The sequence below is a fragment of the Pseudonaja textilis genome, chromosome 2, assembly GCF_049901715.1.
Source record: "Pseudonaja textilis isolate UNSWEBS1 chromosome 2, rPseTex1.2, whole genome shotgun sequence".
NCBI lineage: Eukaryota > Metazoa > Chordata > Lepidosauria > Squamata > Elapidae > Pseudonaja > Pseudonaja textilis.
In genome coordinates this window covers 23412799-23435947 of record NC_141991.1, presented here as the reverse complement: position 1 = coordinate 23435947, position 23149 = coordinate 23412799, and the positions used below count along the sequence as shown (strand labels likewise).

At 39.8% G+C, this 23149-nt stretch overlaps 2 protein-coding genes across 5 annotated transcripts in view; one reads left to right on the top strand and one right to left on the bottom strand.

Moving 5' to 3' along the window:
• Positions 1-1694: 1694 nt before the first annotated feature.
• KCTD6 (potassium channel tetramerization domain containing 6) lies at positions 1695-22766 on the bottom strand. Of its 3 annotated transcripts, none has more exons than XM_026721609.2 (3): positions 22580-22766; positions 4860-4967; positions 1695-3190 (listed from the first exon to the last, which is right to left on the bottom strand). In XM_026721609.2, exons 2-3 carry the CDS (start codon positions 4884-4886, stop codon positions 2504-2506), a joined length of 714 nt encoding a protein of 237 aa, XP_026577394.1. In that variant the 5' UTR covers positions 4887-4967; positions 22580-22766; the 3' UTR covers positions 1695-2503. The 3 variants fall into 3 exon arrangements, with proteins under 3 accessions (XP_026577394.1, XP_087779683.1, XP_087779684.1); XM_087923557.1 differs by having other exon boundaries at positions 22517-22628; XM_087923558.1 differs by lacking the exon at positions 22580-22766 and adding an exon at positions 18175-18323.
• Positions 22753-23149, top strand: part of PDHB (pyruvate dehydrogenase E1 subunit beta) — a 24986-nt gene continuing 24589 nt past the window's right edge. For both annotated transcript variants that reach the window (XM_087923555.1, XM_087923556.1), the window contains exon 1: positions 22753-23023. In XM_087923555.1, the coding sequence (XP_087779681.1) occupies positions 22937-23023 (87 nt within the window). In that variant the 5' untranslated portion in view covers positions 22753-22936. The remainder of the gene's footprint in view (positions 23024-23149) is intronic.

The following is a 23149-nucleotide window of genomic DNA, read 5'->3' as shown; positions in this document are numbered from 1 at the left end:
GTTGGAATGAATGCCATCTCTTTCAGGAGAAGTGTGTCTTTTCAGTGAAGTATAGCTCTTGCTTTGTTCCTTATGTGAGGCTGGCAATGGCACATAGTATGGTTAGGTTATACCAGGATACCTGATGCTTTAGTTTCCTGTTTCAAAACATTAAGCGTGTATGCCTGAAATAATAAATTGTGGTAGGACTCCATCCTCTTTTTCTCTATTTCCACTATCAATAAAATGTCCTTTGCAATTTGGGGGTGGAAATTGAACACAGCGGATGTAGCCTGAGCAGTTTCATTGTCACAACCAGGCCTTTCTGATGTACCAAGGTGTGGTGGGAATAATTGCTGGCATTCAGAGAATTTGAGGTTTGCTTTTCAGCATGGCAGCTGCCCTTATGCACTCTTCCTATTTGCCTCTCAGGATTGTCTAGAGGCTAGTCTGAATTTGGTAGATTTATGGGTCTCCAGCCACCACCCAATGCCCTGTGATCAGAGTAGCCTATAAGGTCTGTAAAATAAATTAAGCAAACTTTTAATGGCAATCTGTCATGATCTGGTGTATCAATTTAAATAGCCTGAAATCTGAATGCTTGGGAAACACTTAAACTTGAGCGTGCATCTCTTAAGATAGCATACTCTTAAATGTTATTTTAAAGCAATTTCTATACTGCTCTGTATAGTTGTCAAAATATTGTTCCAGGGTTCAAAATTATGTGTTCAAGCCAGGAACATTTAGGCAAGCTAGTAAAAGCTTTGGAAATAATATAAGAAAGGCTTGAACTAACAGCTACATGGATTAATTCCCTAAGGATGCAGGTTAGCAGTAGCCTTTTTCTATTCCAGAATTCAAACAATATGAGTATGAAATCAAATCCATATGAAAAGTACATGCATACAGGCTAACTGGCTACATTTGCACATATTCAACTATGGTTTAACATTATATATGAGTCATGATAAACTCAAGGAAAACCTTGAGTTTATTCATCCATCTATACAGCCACAAAGACAAGAAAGATTTCAGTTTCCGTAGTTTTTGCTTTCTGGCTATAGATAAACTATGAAAAAATCACCAAGTTGTTCAAATATTCATCAAAGTTAGTTCTAAAGTTTACCTCAGGGTTCATAAGCAAAAGTAAACCACTGGAAATTTTAAAGAGCTCTTGGGCCAAATGGACAAAGTATTCAGATTCTATACTGGAAAGAATAATCTTTCTGTATCTGAATGGATCCCTGGAATTTTGAGATCGTTTTGGGGACATTGTCAACAAAGGATTTCCATGGAAAGATATATTCATGAAACAATTGCTCTAAATGGCATAGCAAAAATGGAATTTATCAGAACGCAAAAAATGAAGTTGCTTCTGCAACCAATTTCTGCTCCCTGCACCCCAACCCACTTCATTTTCTAAGAATGCTTTACATGAGGCCAAAGGCCCCCTAGGGAACAAACGCTACACCAGAGAGTAGGGCTTTGTATAGCATGCAAACTTCTCATTTAATTATCAGATGGGGTGGAGAGCAGAACAGGAGGTACGGCATATTGGTTCCTATTCTAAGAAAATGTCATTTGCATTGTCCAGCCTACTTTCCATTTACAAATGCTTTGAAAAGCCCTGCCAATAATTTTAAGTACTGTCCCTATTTTAAATGTTCTTTCCTTTGCCATTCTTACATGTCCTAGGAACAAACAGCTTGCAAATATAATTTCCAGACTGTGTTTTATTAGCGTTTGTTGAAAAGCATTACATTTGGAAATAATATTGCACATGGCATTAAAAAAATAAGGATTTCTACCACAGGATGGATTTGCATTCAGAATCCAATATGAATACTTCTAATTGTGCAGATATAATATTTGGTTGCTTGATTTATAATGCATAAAAAGGAACCGTTGCCATAACTGCAAAATGCTGCATTTTGGAAAATAAAAACAATGGAGGTTTGTTGGTAACTAAATTGTTATAATACTGTTCACTCACTGATTTAAGGAAAAACAATGTTAGATTACATGATGGTAGTATTTCATCTCCAAAAGCACCATAGCCATTTCTGGGGACAATCCAGAAGGAATTTCTCCAGCTTTAACTTCTTATTTAACCCTTTAACTCTTGTTCCCAGAAGTTGTAATCATAAGGAGATGGATTAAACACAGTTTGAACCTGGAGACTGATGTTTAGCATTCTATATTGTGGTCAATGACCATAACAAAACAAAAACGTTATAATGTGATCATCTGCCATGTTTTTAAAGGATGCCCTCTTGTGTATCCTTTGTTTTTAAAAAGTCATAATATTAGAGCAGCCACATGCATATCACGAGACAAAAGACAGAAGAGTCCAGCACATATCCACTCTCCAATCTTTAAAAACCAATAATAAATATTCATAGCAAAATAAGAACAGAAAGCCTCCAATACTGTTTTAGACAAAGCCAGACCGATTCATAATACATTGTTCCGAGGATGCTGGGTCATCTTCTTGAAAATTAAAAACAAGAAAACGAACAGAAAATCAATCATCCGCTTTCCGCGCCAGCCTGCAGAAAGTCCAGTTGTGCTCGACTGTGTTTTCATTGGCTCGTTCACTCATGTGGTGGACCCTCGTGTTTCGGATGGTGAAGCCTTGCTTTGTTATATACTCCATCAGGTGGACTCTGAGAGAGACTTCTTGGTGGTAATCGCAGGGCCCAAATGTGAAAGAAACTTGGCAGTCCCTGGTGTCCATCATGTGCTTATTCCACTTGGTGAAATAGTTGGAAATGCCTTCCAGCAAGGAGTGGACCTTGGTTGTGATGGTTAGCTGTGTGATGATCACTGCCACCGGGTTGGAGTACTTTGATAGTTTGCGTGTACTAGACAACTCTACTACCTCTTCAAAAGTATCCACAGAATACAAAGGTTTAGGATCATTCAGACATTGTATTAAGGGCTCGATCTGATAAAAATCTGCCTCTTTCCGAAGCAGATCAAATTCCTTAAAATCCAATGGTAGAGTTAGCTCTGAGGTTCGTAAAAAGTTGAGAACGTACCGGAAAAGAGGCCCATCTCGGTCAATGAAGTAATTGCCCTGAGAATCTCTGGCAGTCGGGAAATCGCCCCTGAACATGGCCCCCAACATCGAATCAGGATACCTCGTAAGAGTTGTAAGCGATGTTGTGTACAAGTGTCCACCCACATTTAGAGTGACCGGCTCAGTCATCTTAGGGAAGAAAAAATAAGTTTCAGAACACTTTTACACTCACGTTACCTGGTTTTAAATACAGGCAGTCCTCGACTTCAAAGTTACAATGGCACTGAAAAAAGTGACCTATGACCATTTTTCATACTTATGACCATTGCAGCATCCCCATGGTCACGTGATTTACCTTCGGATGCTTGACAATTGACTCATAATTTATGATAGCTGCAGGGTCCCTGAGTCATGTGATCCCCTTTTGCAACTTTCTGACAAACAAAGTCAATGGGGAAACCAAATTCACTTAGCAACCGTGTTACTAATTTAAGAACTGCAGTGATTCGTTTAGCAAATGTGGTGAGAAGTTGTGAAATGGAGCAAACTCACTTAACAGATTTCTCACTTAATGTAATTTGGGGCTCAATTGAAGTCATAAGCTGAGGACTATGTGTATTCAGTAAATCACTTGATTCATAATTTATTCACCTAATGTTATTGTTAGGAAGTATTTTGCAAACGTTTACCTGGAAATTGCCTTTCTTTAATTTTAACCCACTTTTGCACTCTGGAATGGGAAACCTGCTTTCAGATAATTAAAAGGCTAAGCAAATCCAATAGATCACAATTTAAAGTGGTACCCCTATACCGTTTAACTTCCCCTATAGCAGGGGTATCAAACTGGTGGCCCATGGGCTAGATGCATCATGCGCACGCCATGCCCCCCCAGCTCTGTGAAGGGAAAAAAAATGTTGCAAAATTGTCACATGATGGCAAAGTGACACTGGGAGCTTGACACCCATGCCCTACAGGCCTTGTTGGCTGGATTCCAGGATAGCTTATAATTGACAACAACAACCCAACTGAATAATATATATAAAAGAATGCAATGTGGGAGGACCAATGTATCAGTTTTGAATGGAGTTTTCAGAAGAGTCAAATAACCATTTGTCTGAAATGGTATAGGGTTTCCTGCCTAAGCAGAGGGTTGGAATAGAAGGCGACCTCCAAGATTCCTTCCATTGTTATTCTATTCTAAATAACAAAAAAAACCCTCACTGAAATAATTTAGAAAAATTGTACCACTGAAAAACAGTGATTCTGAAATGTGCATCAGAGAAGGTATAAATTGCTTCTGGCATGTAAGGCTTTTTAAAATATGACATACAGGCTCTAGAAAAGGTAAACAATTTGCAACATTTCCTTGTTTATTGGTGGAAATACTTGAGGTAGCAATGATTACTTAAAACCCAATTGGAAAGTAGTTTGTTACTGATTCAATGAAAAAAAAATCATGCAGAAAAGAACATGGGGAATTTTTTGGAATACAGTGCTGTGAAACTAGAGATGTTCACTTGAATTTCCTAGAACATCCAAGGATACTGGGAATTTCTCCAATATAAGCTTTTCTGAATGAGGTTTCACCACGCAATAAGCATTCTAGCAGGCGGAGATTAATTGAAAATAGGATCACTATATCAGACTTGCTGAAAAAAATGGCTGCATGAAATCTAGCATAGACATGGTCTCTGAATTATCCTTCTAATTAGCAAATTAACTTTTGCTGTAGGTCTGTGAAGTTTAGTATTTTAAGTGTAGCTTTGGGATTAAGATAACTATCTGTGGAAACTTTGTATAATGAGAATTTTTTTTGTATTCTGAAAAATATGTGTTATTGAGCAATAGAAATACTTACTATATATCCCCAGTCTCCATTATCCATCTGTTCCAATGCACGATCTACACAAATCTAGGTTTACCTGGTGTTTTTGAAAAGATGTAGAATTCACCACTTACTCTTACCCTGTTTGGGGGAGGAGGGGTGGGGGAAGAGAAAGAAAGCATTGCACACTATGAGACAATAAAAAGCAAGTAGTCTCTATCTTGGATGCTAGCTACAAAGAAACAGAAATTAAATCAAATGTGATAGAATCCTTTCTGCATTCGGACTACCCTGAAACTTATACAGCCTCCCAGGAAATGTGAAAACTGGTTGGTTATGCTGCCTTCCTTAAATAATGAGCTGCAGTTTCTCTCAAAAAGATTTCACTTTAAAAACACCATGCATTTTTATCTGGTCAAAAGCATCTGGTTTTGAACAGCTATCAACTCTTCCAAACACATACCAGCCATTCCCAAACCCTTACTATTTATTTCCCAACCAGGGAGGTGCTGGCTAGCATCTATGTCTGTTTTTCCCTGAGCACCGGCTTATTGCTTTCCTTTACTCTACTCTCCTTTCCTGTATACGCATACGCACATCTGGGATGGGCCCCATCTATTCCTCCCCCTGACTCAGCTCAGGCCCCTAAGACAGCCTCTCCATCTAGGGGACGATGGAAGGCCAGCTCTGGCTCTGATACTGTTTCCTTATTAAAACCTTCCAAAGGCTTTGAAGCTGGCCCAGGCTCTCCCTCAACCTTCTCATCTAACTCTGCTGCTAGCTCTGCTGGCAGTCGATGGACCACAACACTGAGCCTGTCAGCTACAAAGCTGACAGCCTAGCTCCGGTCCTTGCATCAGCTCCTGCCCACCTAGCAATTCGAAAGCATGCAAATGCATGTAGATAAATAACTACCACTTCAGTGAGAAGGCAACAATGTTCTGTGGACCTCAGTATATAGTCATGCTAGCCACATGACCATGGAAAGGGTCTTTGGACAACATTAGTTCTCTAGACCAGGGGTCTGCAACCTTAAACACTCAAAGAGCCATTTGGACCTGTTTCTCACAGAAAAGAAAACACTGGGGGCCAATAATTTAACAACCGGTGTGACTGGGTGGCCAATTCAATGTCACTCACTTCCATCCAGTAACCTCCTGCTCTGGAATATGGAGCGAGTCTCCATCCCCCAACATCACCCTTACCTTCTAAGGCCAGGTGAAGAGTGACGGGGAGGGAAGGGGAGGGGCCAGCCAGTGGTGGGATCAGCCGACAGACAGGGAGCCGCAGCAGAGAGCCGAAAGAGCCGCATGTGGCTCTAGAGCCACAGGTTGCAGACCCCTACCCTAGACTAAGAAATGGAGATTACCACTACCTCCTAATCTTGGACATGACTGGACAGGGGAAATCTTTACCTTTTTATTAATAGTATATGACTATTTGCAAATAATATTTTTATGGCAAAGTAGTATAGTCAAGGAATTAACTCACTTATTAAATTATGTTATGTCTGTTTAAATACCACTTCACATTCATCACTTGAGATTATTCTGTAGTAAAATTTTAAGTGTTTTGCTTTAGAACCAACTGAAATAGAAGAATAATCACATAAAAGGAAGAGAAATGGAAAAACAGAAAGATTTCAACATAAACCATGTGCAAGTTTTCTGCTTGATTTTTAATAATAAAACAAATTATTTCAGCATGTATTTTAACAATGTTCTAATCCAGTTAAAAAACACAGCACCCGAATTACTAAACCATTTATTACCAAGTTCATTTTCATGGATTTCAGTCCAAAGTCCACAAAAAGGTTTTGCAATAATAATATCTTTTAGTCTAAAACATTTTTAGTTGTTTTTACTGGAAAAGGTTAATACAGTTATTGTTCTAGAAACAAATACAGATACGGTTTCTGAAACAATTCAGATGTTTCAAAACTCCTATCCCAATAAATATTCTAGGAATAAGAATGATAGTACCAACCCTGTCATACCTCCTTAACATATTAGAGATGACCAGAATAATTTGATATGAAAAATAACTACAACTTTTATTTTTCACTCAAGTTTAAGTCAGATATTGTATGGGCAAGAATAAAGGGAAAGTCCATCTCAAGTAGAGCTCAATTCCTGGTAATAATATGGTCTGTATGTTTTTCTTGGCAACAATACTCTATGGAAATGGTTCATTCGTATCTTCCCCAGAATATTTTTCAATTTTCCAAACTCTGGATGACGTTTCTTTTTTCTCCAAAGCTAAAATTTTTGCTCTTCATTAAACAGTAAGCTGTGTATCGGCCATTATTATGGAAAACCATGGCTTCTAGTACAATGTAATGGGCTGCCTTTCATTACTGCCTAAGCAAAAACAGCAGTTCACATATATCATTCTTTGCCTCTTACAATGGGGAATTATTATAAATCACTCTGAATAGTGACCCACGCCCACAGCAGAACATGAAGACTCCTCTGCAGTATGTAGCAAAAGATCAATGAAAGCTTAATGCTTAGTTAGAAACAGCAGTGTCACTCTCATCCTTTTTCTTTTTAAAAAAATCTCATTATATCCCAAATACTAGTTTTCCTATATGGAAAAATGTAGCTAAATGTGCCTTCACAGAATAAGTGTGAGGATAAAAGAAAAGAGAAGAGAATAGAGAGCAGCAAAACCAGATCTGAAAATGGTGACCTATTTCTAGATATTGTCCACTCACAGTATGATACATTTGCATCATCTTTGTAACTGCCTATTTAAGATCCAAAATTACAAGCTGTATCACCAGAAGAAAATATGTTTTCACTTATTTAAGTTCATTACCAATTATTCCTACCTCTGAAGGATGCAGATCTTACCAAGGTGATACTTCTCAGTTTCCTCACATGTGCCTTACTGAAATATATTCACTTTAGAAACTATAGTTATCCAGTGCAGCAGTCCCATTGCTAAACAAGATTGGGTGCATGGAACATGATGGCTCCCTTGTTTTAAAAAACTGACTTCCTATTTCTAAGTGCTAAGATCCACTGAACTGTTTAGGGTCAGAATATTAAAAGGGCTATCTTCTCCCATGTTCATCTTCTACAGCTACCGATTTGTCTATTGAGATCCTCTGCTATGACATTTTCTGTGACCAAACATCTTCTAAGTCATGGCCTTTTGGTGGCTCACTTAAGCTTGGTAATCTGTTTTATCTTTTTAATGTAGTCTAGACAACCCTGTGATTCACTGGATCATCCTCTGAGAGAAAGTTAGTAGTATGATGTGACCAGAATAATATTTTTTTTGCCTAATGCCCATGAACAAAAATAAAACAAACAAATGTACTGTAGTGGCCAACAAACTTCAATCATAAGTCAATATTTACTAACCTAAAGAGATAAAAGGATTCCCATGGGCAGATCAAAGAGAATGGGCGTTGGTAGAAGTTACCGTTAACGCCCTTTCTATCTATGCTGAGAGAGAGCCTAGGATGGGTTGACTCCTTCCTATGACGTAATAGCTGAGTCTGTACTAAGCTATAAAAGCCAGCCCCCGGGAGAGACCCCAGCTTTGGCGAAGACACTTGACAGATTGAAAGGTGTCTCTGAAAGCCCAAAATAAATACAGAAATATGTCTTACCCTCTCCGGACGGATCAAGGGAGGGGCTGGGCTCTCTTGCAGCATAGATAGAAAGGGCGTTCACGGTAACTTCTACCAACGCCCATTCTCCTCTATGCTGCATCAAGAGCCCAGGATGGGACATACCAAAGCTTGCATAACCACAGGCAGGTCCTCGTCTGGCTCATCACACCGACTGTGGAACCACTCGTTGAAGCACCCGTCTGCTGAAGGCTGCAGTCACCGAGGCAAAAGCATCCAGACGGTAGTGTCTGATGAAAGGAGATGGGGATGTCCACGTGGCCGCACGACAAATCTCCTCCAAGGATGCTTGGGTCACCCAGGCAGAAGTGGCCACACTTCTGGTAGAGTGCGCCGTCAAACCTCGGGGAACCGGAAGGGCCGCAGATTTGTAGGCCTGCTCAATGCAAGACCTGACCCACCTGCTAATAGTAGGAGAAGAGGTCTTGTGCCCCAAGTGAGAAGGGAAAAAGGAAACAAACATGGCTTCCAACTTCCTGAAGGAGGAAGTGCACTTAATGTATATTCTAAGAGCCCTTCTTACGTCTAGCGTGTGCCACTGTCGCTCTAAGTCATGGTGCGGGAGAGGACAGAAGTCAGGCAAAACAATGTCCTGGGACCTGTGAAACCAGGTGTTAACCTTCGGAATAAATGAGGGGTCCAGATGAAGAACAACCCTATCAACGTGAAAGGAACAAAGGTCCTGTCTGATGGAAAGAGCAGCAAGCTTGGAAACCCTCTTGGCAGAAGTGATGGCAACAAGGAACACTACCTTCAGAGTCAGGAAACGGAGAGACGCTGTTCTAAGGGGTTCAAAGTGGGGCTTTGTAAAGTCATTAAGGACCAAATGAAGGTCCCAGGAAGGATACCTGTGAACCACCGGAGGGTGCAGGTTGCAAGCTCCTTTCAAAAACCTCCTGACTGAAGTGTGATGGGATAAGGAAGGAAGCGAACCCCATGAAAGGACCGAGGAGAGGGTCGCAACCTGCCTGCGTAAGGTGTTGGGGGCCAAACCTTTCTCCAGCCCATGCTGAAGGAAGCTAAGAATTTCTGCCAACTGGGCTGAAGCAGGAGAAAGACCCTCCCTGAGGCACCATCGGGAAAAAGCCTTCTAGGTGGCATCATAGATGCGCCTTGTAGAAGGTTTGCGAGAAGCCAGGATAGTGAGGATGACCCTTTCTGGAAGATCAGCCTCCTCTAGCCGCTGCCGCTCAAGTACCACACGGCCAGCTTGAACCACTGGGGCTCTGGGTGGAGCAGGGCCCCCTGGTGAAGGGAGATTAGATGGGCAGGGATCCTCCAAGGAGAAGCCACTGACAGATTGACCAGGTCTGCAAACCAGGGCCTCCTTGGCCAATAGCGTGCCAGGAGGAGGAGCTCCGCACGTTCCTCCAACATCTTCCAAATTACTACCGGAATGATGGGAAGCAGGGGAAAGGCATAGAGGAAACTCTTGGGCCATCTGCAGCGAAGAGCATTGGTCCCCTCCCCCTTCCACTGGGGAGAAAGCTCTGCCAGAGCTTTATCTTGCTCCATTTGTAAAATAAAGGCTCTTGCGTTGGAAAGAAGCTGTTTAAAAAATTTTCTATTAAGCCCCTTAGGGTATACATGGCCACCCGGGCTTACAAAATGGCCGCTCACCTCGTGGTGGAAGGCCTGAATCCAAGATGGCCACTGACTACAGGAAAACAGGCTCCAAGATTGAAGAATCGCTCCTTAGGCTATATAGAGCCCCGAGCGAAGTCAACAAGGGAAAAACCCAGCAACCAGCTACACGATCACCTGGCTTGAGCTCTTATCAGTTTGCTGATTGTGTTTACGATCACTCCAAACTGCAGGCGTGGGGGAGGTCTGCAGATGCTGCCCAGCTTGTCTGCACCGAGCTCTGTAAAGCTGCTCCCAACGTTGCAGGAGAGAGAGAGAGACAGAGAGAGCCCTGCTCTCCTGGTAGCTCCTTGAAGAAAGGAAAAAAGTACTGAAGATCGCTGGTGATTGCTATCTAACAGAACGCTTTCAGAGACACAGCTACTGACTGAAAGGAGCTGAGTCAAAAGCTGGGGTCTCTCCCGGGGGCTGGCTTTTATATCTTAGTACAAACTCAGCTATGACATCATAGGAAGGAGTCAACCCATCCTGGGCTCTCGATGCAGCATGGAGGAGAATGACTATGTGTGGTCCATTTATGACTTCCTACTGGCTTCCCCATTGATTTTCCTTGCGGGAAACCAGCAGGGAATACGAATGCAAGGGTTCTGCAACAACTGGTATGAATATCACTGAAGTTTCAATTCCACAGGGGTATAATGGATCTTGGGTTTTTTTTATACTTCTTTACAGTAGCGGATTTTAAATACCTTGAGTCAATAAATGCTGCAGTATAATACACAATTTGGTTAACTAGAGAGTACAAACAGATAAATACAATGAGAGTTTTAGCAATACATAAATTATTTACTGAAGATTTTGAGGAAAATATATGTATATAAACAGAAGGAAAAAAACTCCAGAAAGTAAAGGACCAGGTAAATAAACAATGGATTTAGAAATGTGTTGAAATTATTAATAAATTACCTTTTCTAATATTCCAATGTGATTAAACTATACAAAATACAATATCAAAAGCAATAGACATAAATCATATAATAAAATTATGAAATGCAATTAATTCCATTTTTTGAAAAAATATTAATTTAAAAAGCCCATAAAAATAAAATAAAGCATTTAAAAAACTACTTATTTGCAAATTATACTCTTCCCTCTCACTGTACCCCAACTGTTAATTTCAATCAACTTATTTGTGAGTATTAGGAATTAAAATTCTAGTTAGGTCCCTTCATCTATTTTACCCTCTTAGAAAGAGTGATATGATGTATATATAAAGGAGCATTCTTGCTTGAATCTGAAGAAAGCTCAGTCTCAATAATCTTCCAAAGCTAACATTATTTATACAAGAAGGAATTAAACATAATTATACCTTACCATTTTAACCCAGATCTTTTTAATATTCCAAATATTTTGATTGCTGGTTTTGTTTCATACGATGCTATAATTTGGAAAGATCCTTTTAAGTTATGCTTTGCTATAAACCACCAAGTGCTTTTCAGAGACAAGACTCAGTATATATATTTTCAAACAAATTTGTTGACTAGGCTGGACAAACCACTGCCAACTGCAGAGGTTAATCTCAGTTCTCAATTTCCTTTAATATGAAAAGAAGTTCATGAAGCCTGAACATGTAAAAGCCTAATTTTTCTAAAGGCAGTAAATCAAATTCAGGTGCAAGCATATTTGACTACTTGGTTAGTTCACTTGATCAATAACATATACAGGAAAAGATCAACTAAGTCTATGTTTTAAAAATGCTTTCTAAAGAATAGGCTATGTCTTGAAAGAAAGAACAAATGAATGGACGATGTGAAAACTCACTCAGTTATATAAACACATAAGGGAAAACAAATGGGGCCTTTGGTAGAAGCTGCTAGTGTCTACAACTTTGACGGAAGTAAAAAAGATTTACATCTTCCTGTCTCCGCAGTGGCAGATAGCCTTCATTCTCTTTCAAAACTGAGTAACCTACTACATATTCATGAGAAAGGTTACCACAAGCAACAATATTTTTTAAAAAAAAATCCTACTAGAAACTATTATATAATTTCACTGATGTTTCATTGTATGGGATGGGATGGCCTTGTAAGTCCATTGACATCCTATATACACTCCTTGTCTACACAGAGCAGTCTGGCCAATAAATTCAAATTCACTGACCAATTTCCATTAACTTTAATATCCCCAAAGGCCTTAAATTGATGAATAAACAACAACTTTGAGGGAAGTAAAAAAGATTTACATCTTCTTGTCTCCGCTGTGGCAGAGGAGATAGCTTTTGATCACAATACTGTTGTGCAGCATCAGAGTGCATAATTTATTAAAGCAACTGGTTCAGGCAAGCGCTTCACAACCCCTTTACACATGGACACATTTGCTCAGCCCCACACAAAACACACACATCCAGCCTTATTGATCAAAGTAGATTTCCAGAACTATGCAGAAAACTAATTTTAAAATGCAGCATAAAGAAAAAAAAAAGCACCAAGTATATCTTGTACAAGAAAACACAGCAGGGCTGAGGATTCTGATCAATCATTTTAATCTGGAAATAATAAAGCTGCATATTGGAAGGGCATTGTTGCACCCTGATTTTTTTCCCCTGAAGCTTTCAATAAAGAATTACTGAAAGGCTTATATTTCTACATAAACTATAACCATCTTAAAATGAATACGTGAAAAAAATGTGGAATCAGTCCCCAGAATAGAAGTGCAAGAATAGTACATATAGGTCAAGATAATATGAACAACATACCACAAAGCAAATTGTTTGTACTAGGTGCCTGAGAATACAAAAATGCATATTTATTTGACATTAGCTATGTTTCCCACATCTGGCCAAGTCTGATTCCATAAAAGTAACAATGGTTCTGATTATTATTATTATGTGTAATAACAAGAGGAAAATGATATATTTGCCAAGTTAGGATCCATATTTTTTTTATCCCTTTATTGAAGTTAGGATGACATTGGTATGCATTGAAGCTGATTTGTGGATTTTTATGTTTATATCTATGATGGTTTTGAAGTATTTTATAGCCAGCTAGAGGCAGCAATGTAGGGGAGCCTGAAAGCAAAATATACATATATGTGTCTTCCCTCTCTTATTTACTGAAAGCAAAATATACATATATGTATCTTTCCTCTCTTGTTTATTGAAAGTTGCCTTGGGTAAGAAAGACTCCTTGCTATTTTCATGAGATACCTGAAGGCAAACTGTCTTGGAACAGGCAGAAAACCTAACATTTTATTACTCAGAGGAATAGTGTTTACAAATTAAGCCAGGGAAGACATTCTCTATTAGCTAGTCTAACAACTACTAACCATTTCTAGAGGACAGGTGACCAAAAAGGTTTTAAAAATCCCAATGAAGATAGGTGATCTCTCCCCATCTTTCCAATCAATAAAAAGCTTTTCTTCCCAAATTCTTGATCACAAGAAGATGGAAAATCAAAAGAATTTCTAAAATGCAATAATAATATTTAATAATGTGACACCGGATTAGCTAAATTTTATCATCTTAAAACAGGTGTCTACAACCCTTGAGTCACAGCCTACTACTGGGCCTCACAAGGGATGGCAAGTATATGTGTGCAGTTCCACCTGTGAAAGCAGTGGCCACTCACGCACAAAGGCCCATTTATGTGAGTTGCTCGTATGCACGCTTGCCACTCATACAGAACTAACCCCCCTCTCCCCATCTGTCTGTCAAAACCAGAAAGGTTGGGGGCCTTAAAAGGCTCCAATTTTATAACTAATTGTTTGGGAATTGAAGCACTGAACTCTGTAGACCCAATTTATAAGGATTGTAGGACTCCTTTAGTCTCAACTACCTAATTTTATTGGAACAGAATCTCTTCAAATAATCTGGCAATCATTTTGCTTGAGCCAGTAGTTTTATGAGAGTTCCAGATTAATCTTTTCTTCTGTTTCCAATCTTCCCATCACATTTTTCATCCCCTCCCAACAAAAAAAAAAAAAAAAACAACCAGGCAAACGAGTGCATTTCAGTTAAAATCATCAATCTTGAAACATCACTTAACTAGCTTTAGCCAGGTTAGGACAAAAACATAGCATATTTATCCATATATTTATTTATTTCATTTATTAATTTGTTGTGATCTATACCTTGTAATCCAACATGATTGAGCAGGTTTTGGAAATCATGACTCTGTGACTCTGTTTTTTTTTTAACAATGATATCGTTTAGCATTGCCAATAGTATCAAAACTTTATACTGAAATACCAAGTATTTAGGTCCTTATTGGCATCTCCTAAAAATTATTTTAAAAAATATTTTTAAAAACTCACGAATATATAACTATATACATTTTGGACAATTCTACACAAAACATTTTTATTGGCTTCTAAGAATGAGAGTTGTTCTATTCTCCTTTACTTCAAGAAATAAATTAAATGGATATGTGATTTAGGTTAAGAATGAATTCGTACCTCCAAGTATAGGGCTAAACAGTAAGAATGTGTCTTTCATTACCTGTAAAGGATCAATGAAATGACCTTGAGGGAAATAAGCAAGAATTGCTAGGTCTGCATTTTCACATTGCTAAGACATAATGTGGTTTTTTTTGGTTTCAAGTATTCTGTGAACACAGTCATCATATTTGTAAGATGATTTCTGGATCAGGCAACACCATAAAGCCACGGTTTATTAAATTCAGACCATTGATTTATCTTAGGCAAGATGTTTTCCATATTTTTTATCAAAGTTTCTTTCAGCCAGAGATCCCTGAAAGGGAATATGGGTTTGCAAACTATTTGCAAACTATGCACAAGGCGCATAGTTCTTCCCATTTTATTTATTGATTGATTGATTGATTTAATTAATTAATATTGCTGCGTATTCGCCCATGGCAACTGGAGGTGGCTTACACAATGTAAAACTATATAAAAAATAAACATAATAAAAACTAACAAAAAGAATCAAATAAATTAGTAAAGTACAATAGAACAAAATTTGGGAAAACAAAAAACAAAAACAAAAAACCAACTCCCACCCCCCCCTCCCCAATGACAGAAGATCACACTAGCCACCTGATGGGCTCTATCACTCTCTGGGTTCCCCAGACCCGCTTCAGTGCCTTTCGGAAGAGTATTAGTGAGGGGGCCATTCTAATCTCTGGGGGAATGATGTTCCAGAGAAATAGAGCCACCACGGAGAAGGCCCTTTGTTGTGTTTCAAGGGAAAGAGAGGCTTAGACCAGGGCATGCAATTAACACGTTTATTGAAGGAACAGTGGTTGTCGCGGCCTGCCAGCCAAACGGGCAGACTAGCTTAACAACGGCTGGCTTGGTTTGACAGCCGGCTTTTTATAGCCGGCTGTCAACCGACGCCAGCCAATAGGAACGGCTGTTGAACTTGCTTAACGAGTGGACCCGGTTGGAGCCCCAACCGGTTCCCAAGACATAACACCCTTCTTCTGGGTCCCACCAGGTATATCTCCCTCGGGGTGGGACCCACATTCCCTGCCTCCTCACTCCAATGGGTCGGGGTGGATGTGACTGGAAAGAGATGTTTCCTTAGATAACCTGGACCCAAGCCATGAAGGGCTTTAAAGGTGATGACCAGCACCTTGAATTGCATCCGGAAGCAAATCGGCAACCAATGCAGCTCCTGTAGGAGAGGTGACACATGTGCACACCGGGGTCCGCATAAAACCATGCAGGTCACTGCATTTTGCCACCAATGGGCAAGTTTTCTACCCATCTAGAACACTGAAAGCATTTTGACTTTCTGAAACCTGGATACTTTTCAGTCTTGACAAAACCCAAAATTTCAAAAAGTCTGTTTTGAAAGAAGAAGCTGAAAGTTTCATTATACAACTCCACGCTGTCAGGCTCTTAAGCTGTTCCCAGACTGACAATTACATCCCATTATACCAAGCTTCCTGCCTCTGGCACTGAAATGTTTTATATATTTAACAGATGGAGCATGTGTCCTATTTTCAAAGAGAACTACAGTGCTATTTCTGCTGAATTTCTTCCCTTACAAAACAGAATTTGGCAGAAAGAAGAAAGAAAAGAGAAAAATATAAGAGGGGAAAGGTATTTTTAAAGAGCTTCTTGAAGCAAGAGGAATCAAAGTTAGTACAAAATATAACAACAGTACAGAGAAAGTATTCTCATGACTTTGAATGGGCATACCATGTCATTTTTCATCTACAAGGGCACAAATGGGAGAATAAGATCCCAGCTTACTCCTTGATCCACTTCTCTTGGATTATCCAGGTCTTGCTGATTTTAGGCAAAGAATGCTAACTAGCAAAACCATAGAGATTCACTACCTGAGGGATCCTAGAACTTGGCAGAAGTTTTGTATTGCTTGAAGACTGTAAGATTTGAAAGACACGCTGACAAATCGCCCAGGCATACAGCAAGAAAAGACATGATCCTACCAGCAACAGTGTACCACTACCAAAGGTATACCACCAGATTACAGATGAAAGGGACCTTGTAGGTCATCTAGTCCAACCCCTCACCAAGCAGGAGACCCTACACCATTTCTCACAAATGGCAGTCCAATCTCTTCTTGAAAGTCTCAAGTGATGAAGCTCCCACAACTTCCAAGAGCAAGTTGTTCCATTGATTGATTGTTTCTTACCGTCACAAAGTTTCTTATTTCCAGGTTAAATCTCTCCTTGCTCAGTTTCCATCCATTATTCCTTGTCTGGCCTACAGGTGCTTTGGAAAATACCTTAGTTACAATACAGGTAGTCCTCGACTTACAACAGTTTGTTTAGTGACTGTTCAAAGTTACAATGGCACTGAAAAAAGTGGCTTATGACCATTTTTCACACTTATGACAGTTGCAGCATCCCAATGGTCACGTGATTTACATTTAGATGCTTGAGAACTGGTTCATATTTATGATGGTTGCAGTGTCTTTAAGAGTCACGTGATCGCCTTTTGCAATCTTCTGACAAGCAAAGTCAAAGGGGAAGCCAGATTCGCTTAAACACCATGTTATTAATTTAACAAGGTGAGTGATTCCTTTAACAAATGTAGCAAGAAAAGTTGTAAAATGGGGCAAAACTCACTTAACAAATTTCTCATTTAACAACATAAATTTTGGGCTCAATTGTGGTGGTAAGTTGAGGACTGCCTGTAGTGATATAGAAAGAAGGAACAGAGTAGCGCAAGAAAGGAACACATTTATCCATCAACTCAATGGATAAGCATAGGTTACAGAAGGCTGCAGATGGCCTGGTGCACACACCTCCCAAATACCAACTGCATAGTGAGATGGTGCGTGTCCTATGTGCTGATCGATTGATCTGACTTCCTGTTCTGTGCTTTGCTGTTTGAGCACTCCTAACCAGAACTAACATTCGCAGATGTATAAATGCAACAGCTACGTCTCTGAATGACAGACGCATATTTTCTCTGACCTGCAGTGATGGAGAAGTCTGATGTATCAGAACCTAGTCTGAAGCAAAATTTTGTAATTGCTCATTCCAGCTATACTTATTTTGTAAATTAAATGAGATCAGATTTAGATTTGGTAATCATTTCCAGGTTTTGGAATATAACCCTCTTCCTTCATAATAAACTTGCTTCACAATAAAATACAATATTCCTTTCCAACTACAAGCAAGAAATTTAAATGTTCAGGATTCAAAAAAATTTTGGCTCCATTCTATTATTTCTACCTTGCATATGATTACAGAAACTTAGTTTAGTCTATCTGTAAATCCACTGGGGCCATGGAGGATATGAAATAGCAGGATTTTGTTGACATGCCTTCCATCTCTGAAGCACAAATGGACAGCAAAAAACCCTACCATTTATCTAATGCAGGAAGTACCTGTACAGTACAAGTATAGATTGAGTACAACAAGATGAAAGACCAGGAAAGGAAGGGTTACTGTAGGGCATACATGTGTAAACAAGACTTAGAATAACAAAAACATTTCGTTCATATTCTCGAAGAAATAGCTTCTCTCCAATTTCCATTGACCAGTTCACTGCTTTCATCTTCAGCCCTTCCTTCCGACCTCTTCTCCAAAAACTGAGGTTCAAGCTCAGATAACATTCAACCACACAGGACCAATGACTGATCTAGATAGCATTTGGCTGTGGGGATCCCTTGAAGGTGTTTCTTACCCAGACACAACAAAGTTGAGTCAGTCTCTCTAAAGTCACAGAGTTGGAAGGAATTATTTACATTGCCGTCAGCCTCCTGTTCAGCGCTGACATTCCAAGTAGATGGTTGTTTAGCTTCTCCCTGAACTCATCCAATGAAAGTCATCTCACCACTGTTGGAAAATTGCATCTAATGTTCAGTTACATTCTGCTTTCCTGTAGCTTAAATACACTATTCCATAAAAAAAATCTGATCTCAACCTTCTTTTCCCCCTGATGTTTCTGAAGCATGCACGTTGAAACATACAGGGTCATCTTTTCTCAAGGTTAAATATTGATACCAACATAGTAAACATTCCATATTTCTTCGTAAGTCTTGGTTTCTAGTCTCCTGATCATCCCTGGCTGCCTGCTCTAAATCCTTCTTAAACCATGGTTGCCTAAAACAAGAGGCAATATTTGAAACAGATATTTAATCAAAACAGAATATAGTGCAAAAATTACATCTGCCTTTTTTTTTATAGACCTATCATTCTGCTGGTTCATATTCAGTTCACAATCAACTCTTAGTCAAACATCTTTTTCACAAGTACAATTTATTTACCCCTCCAGGTACCTTCCAAATCAAATAAACTTGGAATTTCTTTGTTTGTTTTTATTCATATCAGCAACTAATACCCTTGAATTGCAGATTCATTTCATTTAGAGCAAAAGGGTATTACCAAGCCATGTTGTTATCCTTTTCAAGGCATCAAATCTGCCTTTTCATTCAGCTCTTCAGATTTTCTGATGAAGACATACTTTTTGTTAGAAAAAAACTAAACCAAAATAAGTGCCTTTTTGTCCCTACTTCTACTATTTTGTTATATTCACTGTGCAATTGCAATCAGTTGTATCAGTATATTGGCAATATATGATTTTTTTTCTCTTTTAATGTGAACATTTCAATATAAGCCCTTTCTATGTCTCCTTCCCTAACTCAGTTCACATTATTGTCTTGATACCAACTTCACAATTCTACAGTCTGTATGATTCTCTGTGACCTAAACCTCTTTCCGTTTCCTATATTTGTTCTTACAGCTTTATGTTTTCACTAAGTTTTTCGTGTAACTACATTGGCTTCTTCTCCTGTTATTTTTTCATTCTCGGTAGAATTGTTTCCAATTTCCTTTTAATATCTCCATCTTTAAAAAACCCTTTTCCAGCAGTTTTTCTTTCAAGGGCATCCTACTTTTAACTGCTGTTTATTTAATTTGTCTTTTAGAATACATTTGTGGTTACGCTAAGTTTTAGGTTCCTTAAAATTAAGCATTAAATATATGATCTAAACTGTAAGTCACCCAGAGTCATTTTGCAGGGTGAAAAGGACAGCATGCTTAATAAATAAATTACACATTGTCCATTTCCCCCCAATGTTCCTACTCTTTCCTCAGTGAAGTCTTCCCTACCAATTAGCTCACCGGGATTTTTTTTTTCTTTTGGCTGATGAGCAACACAGCAATGCTTTAAATTAATAAAATCCCTGTGGAAAATACTAAGATTCATAGTTTCAGTAACATGACTTCTTTTTAAATTGGCGCAAAGAATGAGACAGGGTACATTTAATATTCCTAAACGAGCAATGATAGTGTTCCTCCAGCTATACTCACCACTATCCATTATCATTAGCAGAAAATCAGCTACTCTAAGTATACCACAAAAGTGGTGGTTTGGGGGGGGGGGGGTTGAGAGTTTTCCTTAGCTTAGTATACTACCACCCCTAAGGCTAAAACAAAAACAAAAAAAGAAAAACAAAATCACCCCAAATTATTGACAGAGCAAGGAAGAGAAGACCAAAACAAAAAACCCTTTTTATTTTAAATGTTATTTCTGATCATGTACATTTAAAATAATTAGGTATATTCAGTGTAATTATTTGTATATATAGCAATTCCTCCTTACGTTATCCTGAAAAATCTTTTGCAGATTTGCGCCACCCATCACAAGTTTTCAGACTTGATCAATAGCTGTAGGGAGATTGGTTTTTGAAAAGAGAGGAAAACCAAGATCGAGAACTGAAAACTGCAGTATTTCTATTGCTAATAGATATTCCACACTGTATTTTAGGATGCATTACTACTTCTGCCTTTTGGAATCTCACAAACCCACAAAATCTTTTATTAACTAAATTATGAATTACAACTCATTGATTGAAAAAAGGTTTATAAACCTTCAACAATATTCTAACTGGCAGGCAACATTAACTGTCTAACAGAGCACTAAAGCCAGATATCAGAACTTGCTTGAAATTCATGCACGAACCTCAGAAAAATCTTCTAATTTTAGCCTCAGTTTATGTACTTTAAACAATTTGAGAAGCCTAGCTGTTATTTTGATGATATACAGTTTTATACAATTTCCATGATGGATATATAGAATAGGCTGAACAAGGAACATGCATGGACATGGCTGGTAGGGCGAGAATAATAAATGAATAACTGTGAAATAAACAGCCGTCAATGTGAGAACATCTGTGTCACACCTAAAAACACTTTTGTGAATGACCACTATTAATAATTTCTACATTTCACTTCCTTGTTTATTATTTATCATTCCTCTATCATCACATAAACTTGTATGATGCCCGATTCTCAATGATTGAGCAGTTCACAACAAAGAAATTACAATAAATTGATCATTCTTTCAAATGCCATAAGACAGTCATAAATGGACTGAAGCTTCTGAGTCAAAATTATGAGAATGATATAAAAACTACTAGACCATTAAAATGTACAATTTATTCCAAGCTATTACATTCTAGTTATTACATTCTAGATAGAATTACTTGAATTAGTTTAATGTCACTGATTCAGAACTCTGGTCATCCAACACCTATGAAAGCTTCCAAATTTATCCATCGATTTGCAACATTCCTATCCCGTACTTAGCTGAACCCAAGCAACAAACTGTTGACTCGGCAACCATCAGAAAAAACTCACTACTTTTATATTTACAGATTATATACAAGAGAACCTGAATCGACGCTCAGTTGTTTGAAATGATCTATCAGTACTTTGCCACTGAACCTTATATTTCGATGTACAAGCAATGACACGCTCGGCAAGGTTTTGCCTTTTTCCCCAAAAAACAAATAAAAATAAAGCTAGATCAATTTTTTAAAATAACTTGACTGCATTAATCTAGTGACGTATCACAAAAGACTGGTGTATACATTCAGGGTTGTACAATCAGTGCAGAAGAGAAAATGAAATATAAGTGAAGACTGCTGCACTTGAAAGTTAAACGGATTTTCTGCAATGCAATAAATATTTTGACCACTAATCAGAACTGACAAGCAACAAATTTAAAATTCCTATTATTTTACCCCACTACCTTGTGACTTCAAAAGGAATGCACTGAGAACTGTTACAGAGGAAGCCGATGCATAGTCCAGTTGGACTTGCGAAGGAAAATGCACTTTTCCTCTGCACATCTTTCCCTGCTTATACATTCTTGAGATGTCTCCCGCGCGCGCACACCACGGATTCTAATTCCTTGCGGATGCATCCTTTCTCTCCACCTCACCTCACGAGTTCCCAAATCTCCAGGCAATCAATCCTGTTATTTCAGGCAATCAACCCACTTTTTTCCCCAAATGCCCTCCTTTATTATTATTGTTTTTAACTTTAAACTTTATAGACACATATTCTGCTAGCCCTACCTAGTCCCCCAAAGGGGAATATTGTACATTGCTGACTCTTCCTCGCCGCGGCAGATGGCTACGATGCAAAGGGCAGCCCCCAAGCATCTGGAGGGCACCCGCTGGATGGCTGCCTTTCTCCTAACCGTGCTTGCTCGAGCACTTTTATTTCTTGAAAAGCAAGTTTAGGATCCCGCTTTGGTGACAGGTACGAAACTCACGCGCCATGACGGGTTCACACGTTCCTCAACGGGGGTGGGGGGAGAGAAGAGAGTCCCCCGACAAGCCACCACACTACGGGGAAAGGAGGGCGAGAGGCGGTTGGGGAATTAGCAGACGGCGGTAGCATCCAAGGTTGCAGAACCTCTTCGCCCTTTCATACGCCGTCCGCATTCTCACGCTCCAAGTTAGCCCTCGCGCAAAAGAAAGGAACAGCCAGCCTCCCTCTCCTCGAAAGGAGCCCAAGGACGGAGCTCCCCGCTTCGCCTCTTCAATCCCCCCTCGCCCTCCCCGCTAAGAGCCCGGGAGCTCCGACGCTCCCTTTCCCTTGGTCTCCAAAAGGGAACCCCCTGCGCCCGGGCTGCACATCCCTCTCCTGCTTGGCCCTTCCCCCTCGCCCCCCCACTCCAAGAGCGCGGGGCGCTCTCTCTCGCCCCTTCCCCTAAAGCTCCCGACCCCCCTCACCCCCGCGCTAAGGCAGCGCTCCGGGCTTCCCGCGCCATCTTAAGCCCCGCTGGCTTTACGCACCCGGGGATTGTGGCGTTCCGCAAACTCCATCCGTCTCTCCCGCGCGCGTTTTCTTCGCCGCTCGGGCGCAGGAGAGGCCGGTGGGTAGGAGCACAACCGAGCCTGAATCCGCCTGCGTGTCTGGCTCCTCCCCGGCGCCGCCTTCTCCTCCTCCTCCTCCTCTCCTCCTCTTTGCCCCTCGGAGCGGGTAGGGTAGCGGCGAGCCCCAGAGGCAAGGCTGCCAATGCGTTTCGCGCCCGCGGCTTGCAAGGCCTTTGTTGAAGAGAGAGAGGCTGTGTGTGCGTGTCCCCCTCCTTGCCTGGGTCCACCAGTGTCGAACAGCTGGAGCGCATTTCGACGCTGAGCGTGTTTACTCAAATGCTTGATGAAATCAGCTACGTAGCAAACTGGTTTATCTCCGGGGTAAATGGCTGCATAGCCGGCTGCGGCCAATGCATTCCAAAGGTATTCCAAACCGCGTGGAAAATCTAGTTATACCATATATTCTTTCATGGTTTGTACGCTCTATTTGCCGCCCTTTAGTTCTGGTCTATACTCTTCCCTCACATATGTTCGTAGCAATCACACATT

Coding starts and splice junctions, on each gene's coding strand:
- KCTD6 (XM_026721609.2), bottom strand. CDS start 4,886: ATGGATAATGGAGACTGGGGATATATA. Junction 3,191..4,859: donor ATGGAGACTGGGGATATATA/GTAAGTATTTCT, acceptor TTCTTCCCTAAG/ATGACTGAGCCGGTCACTCT.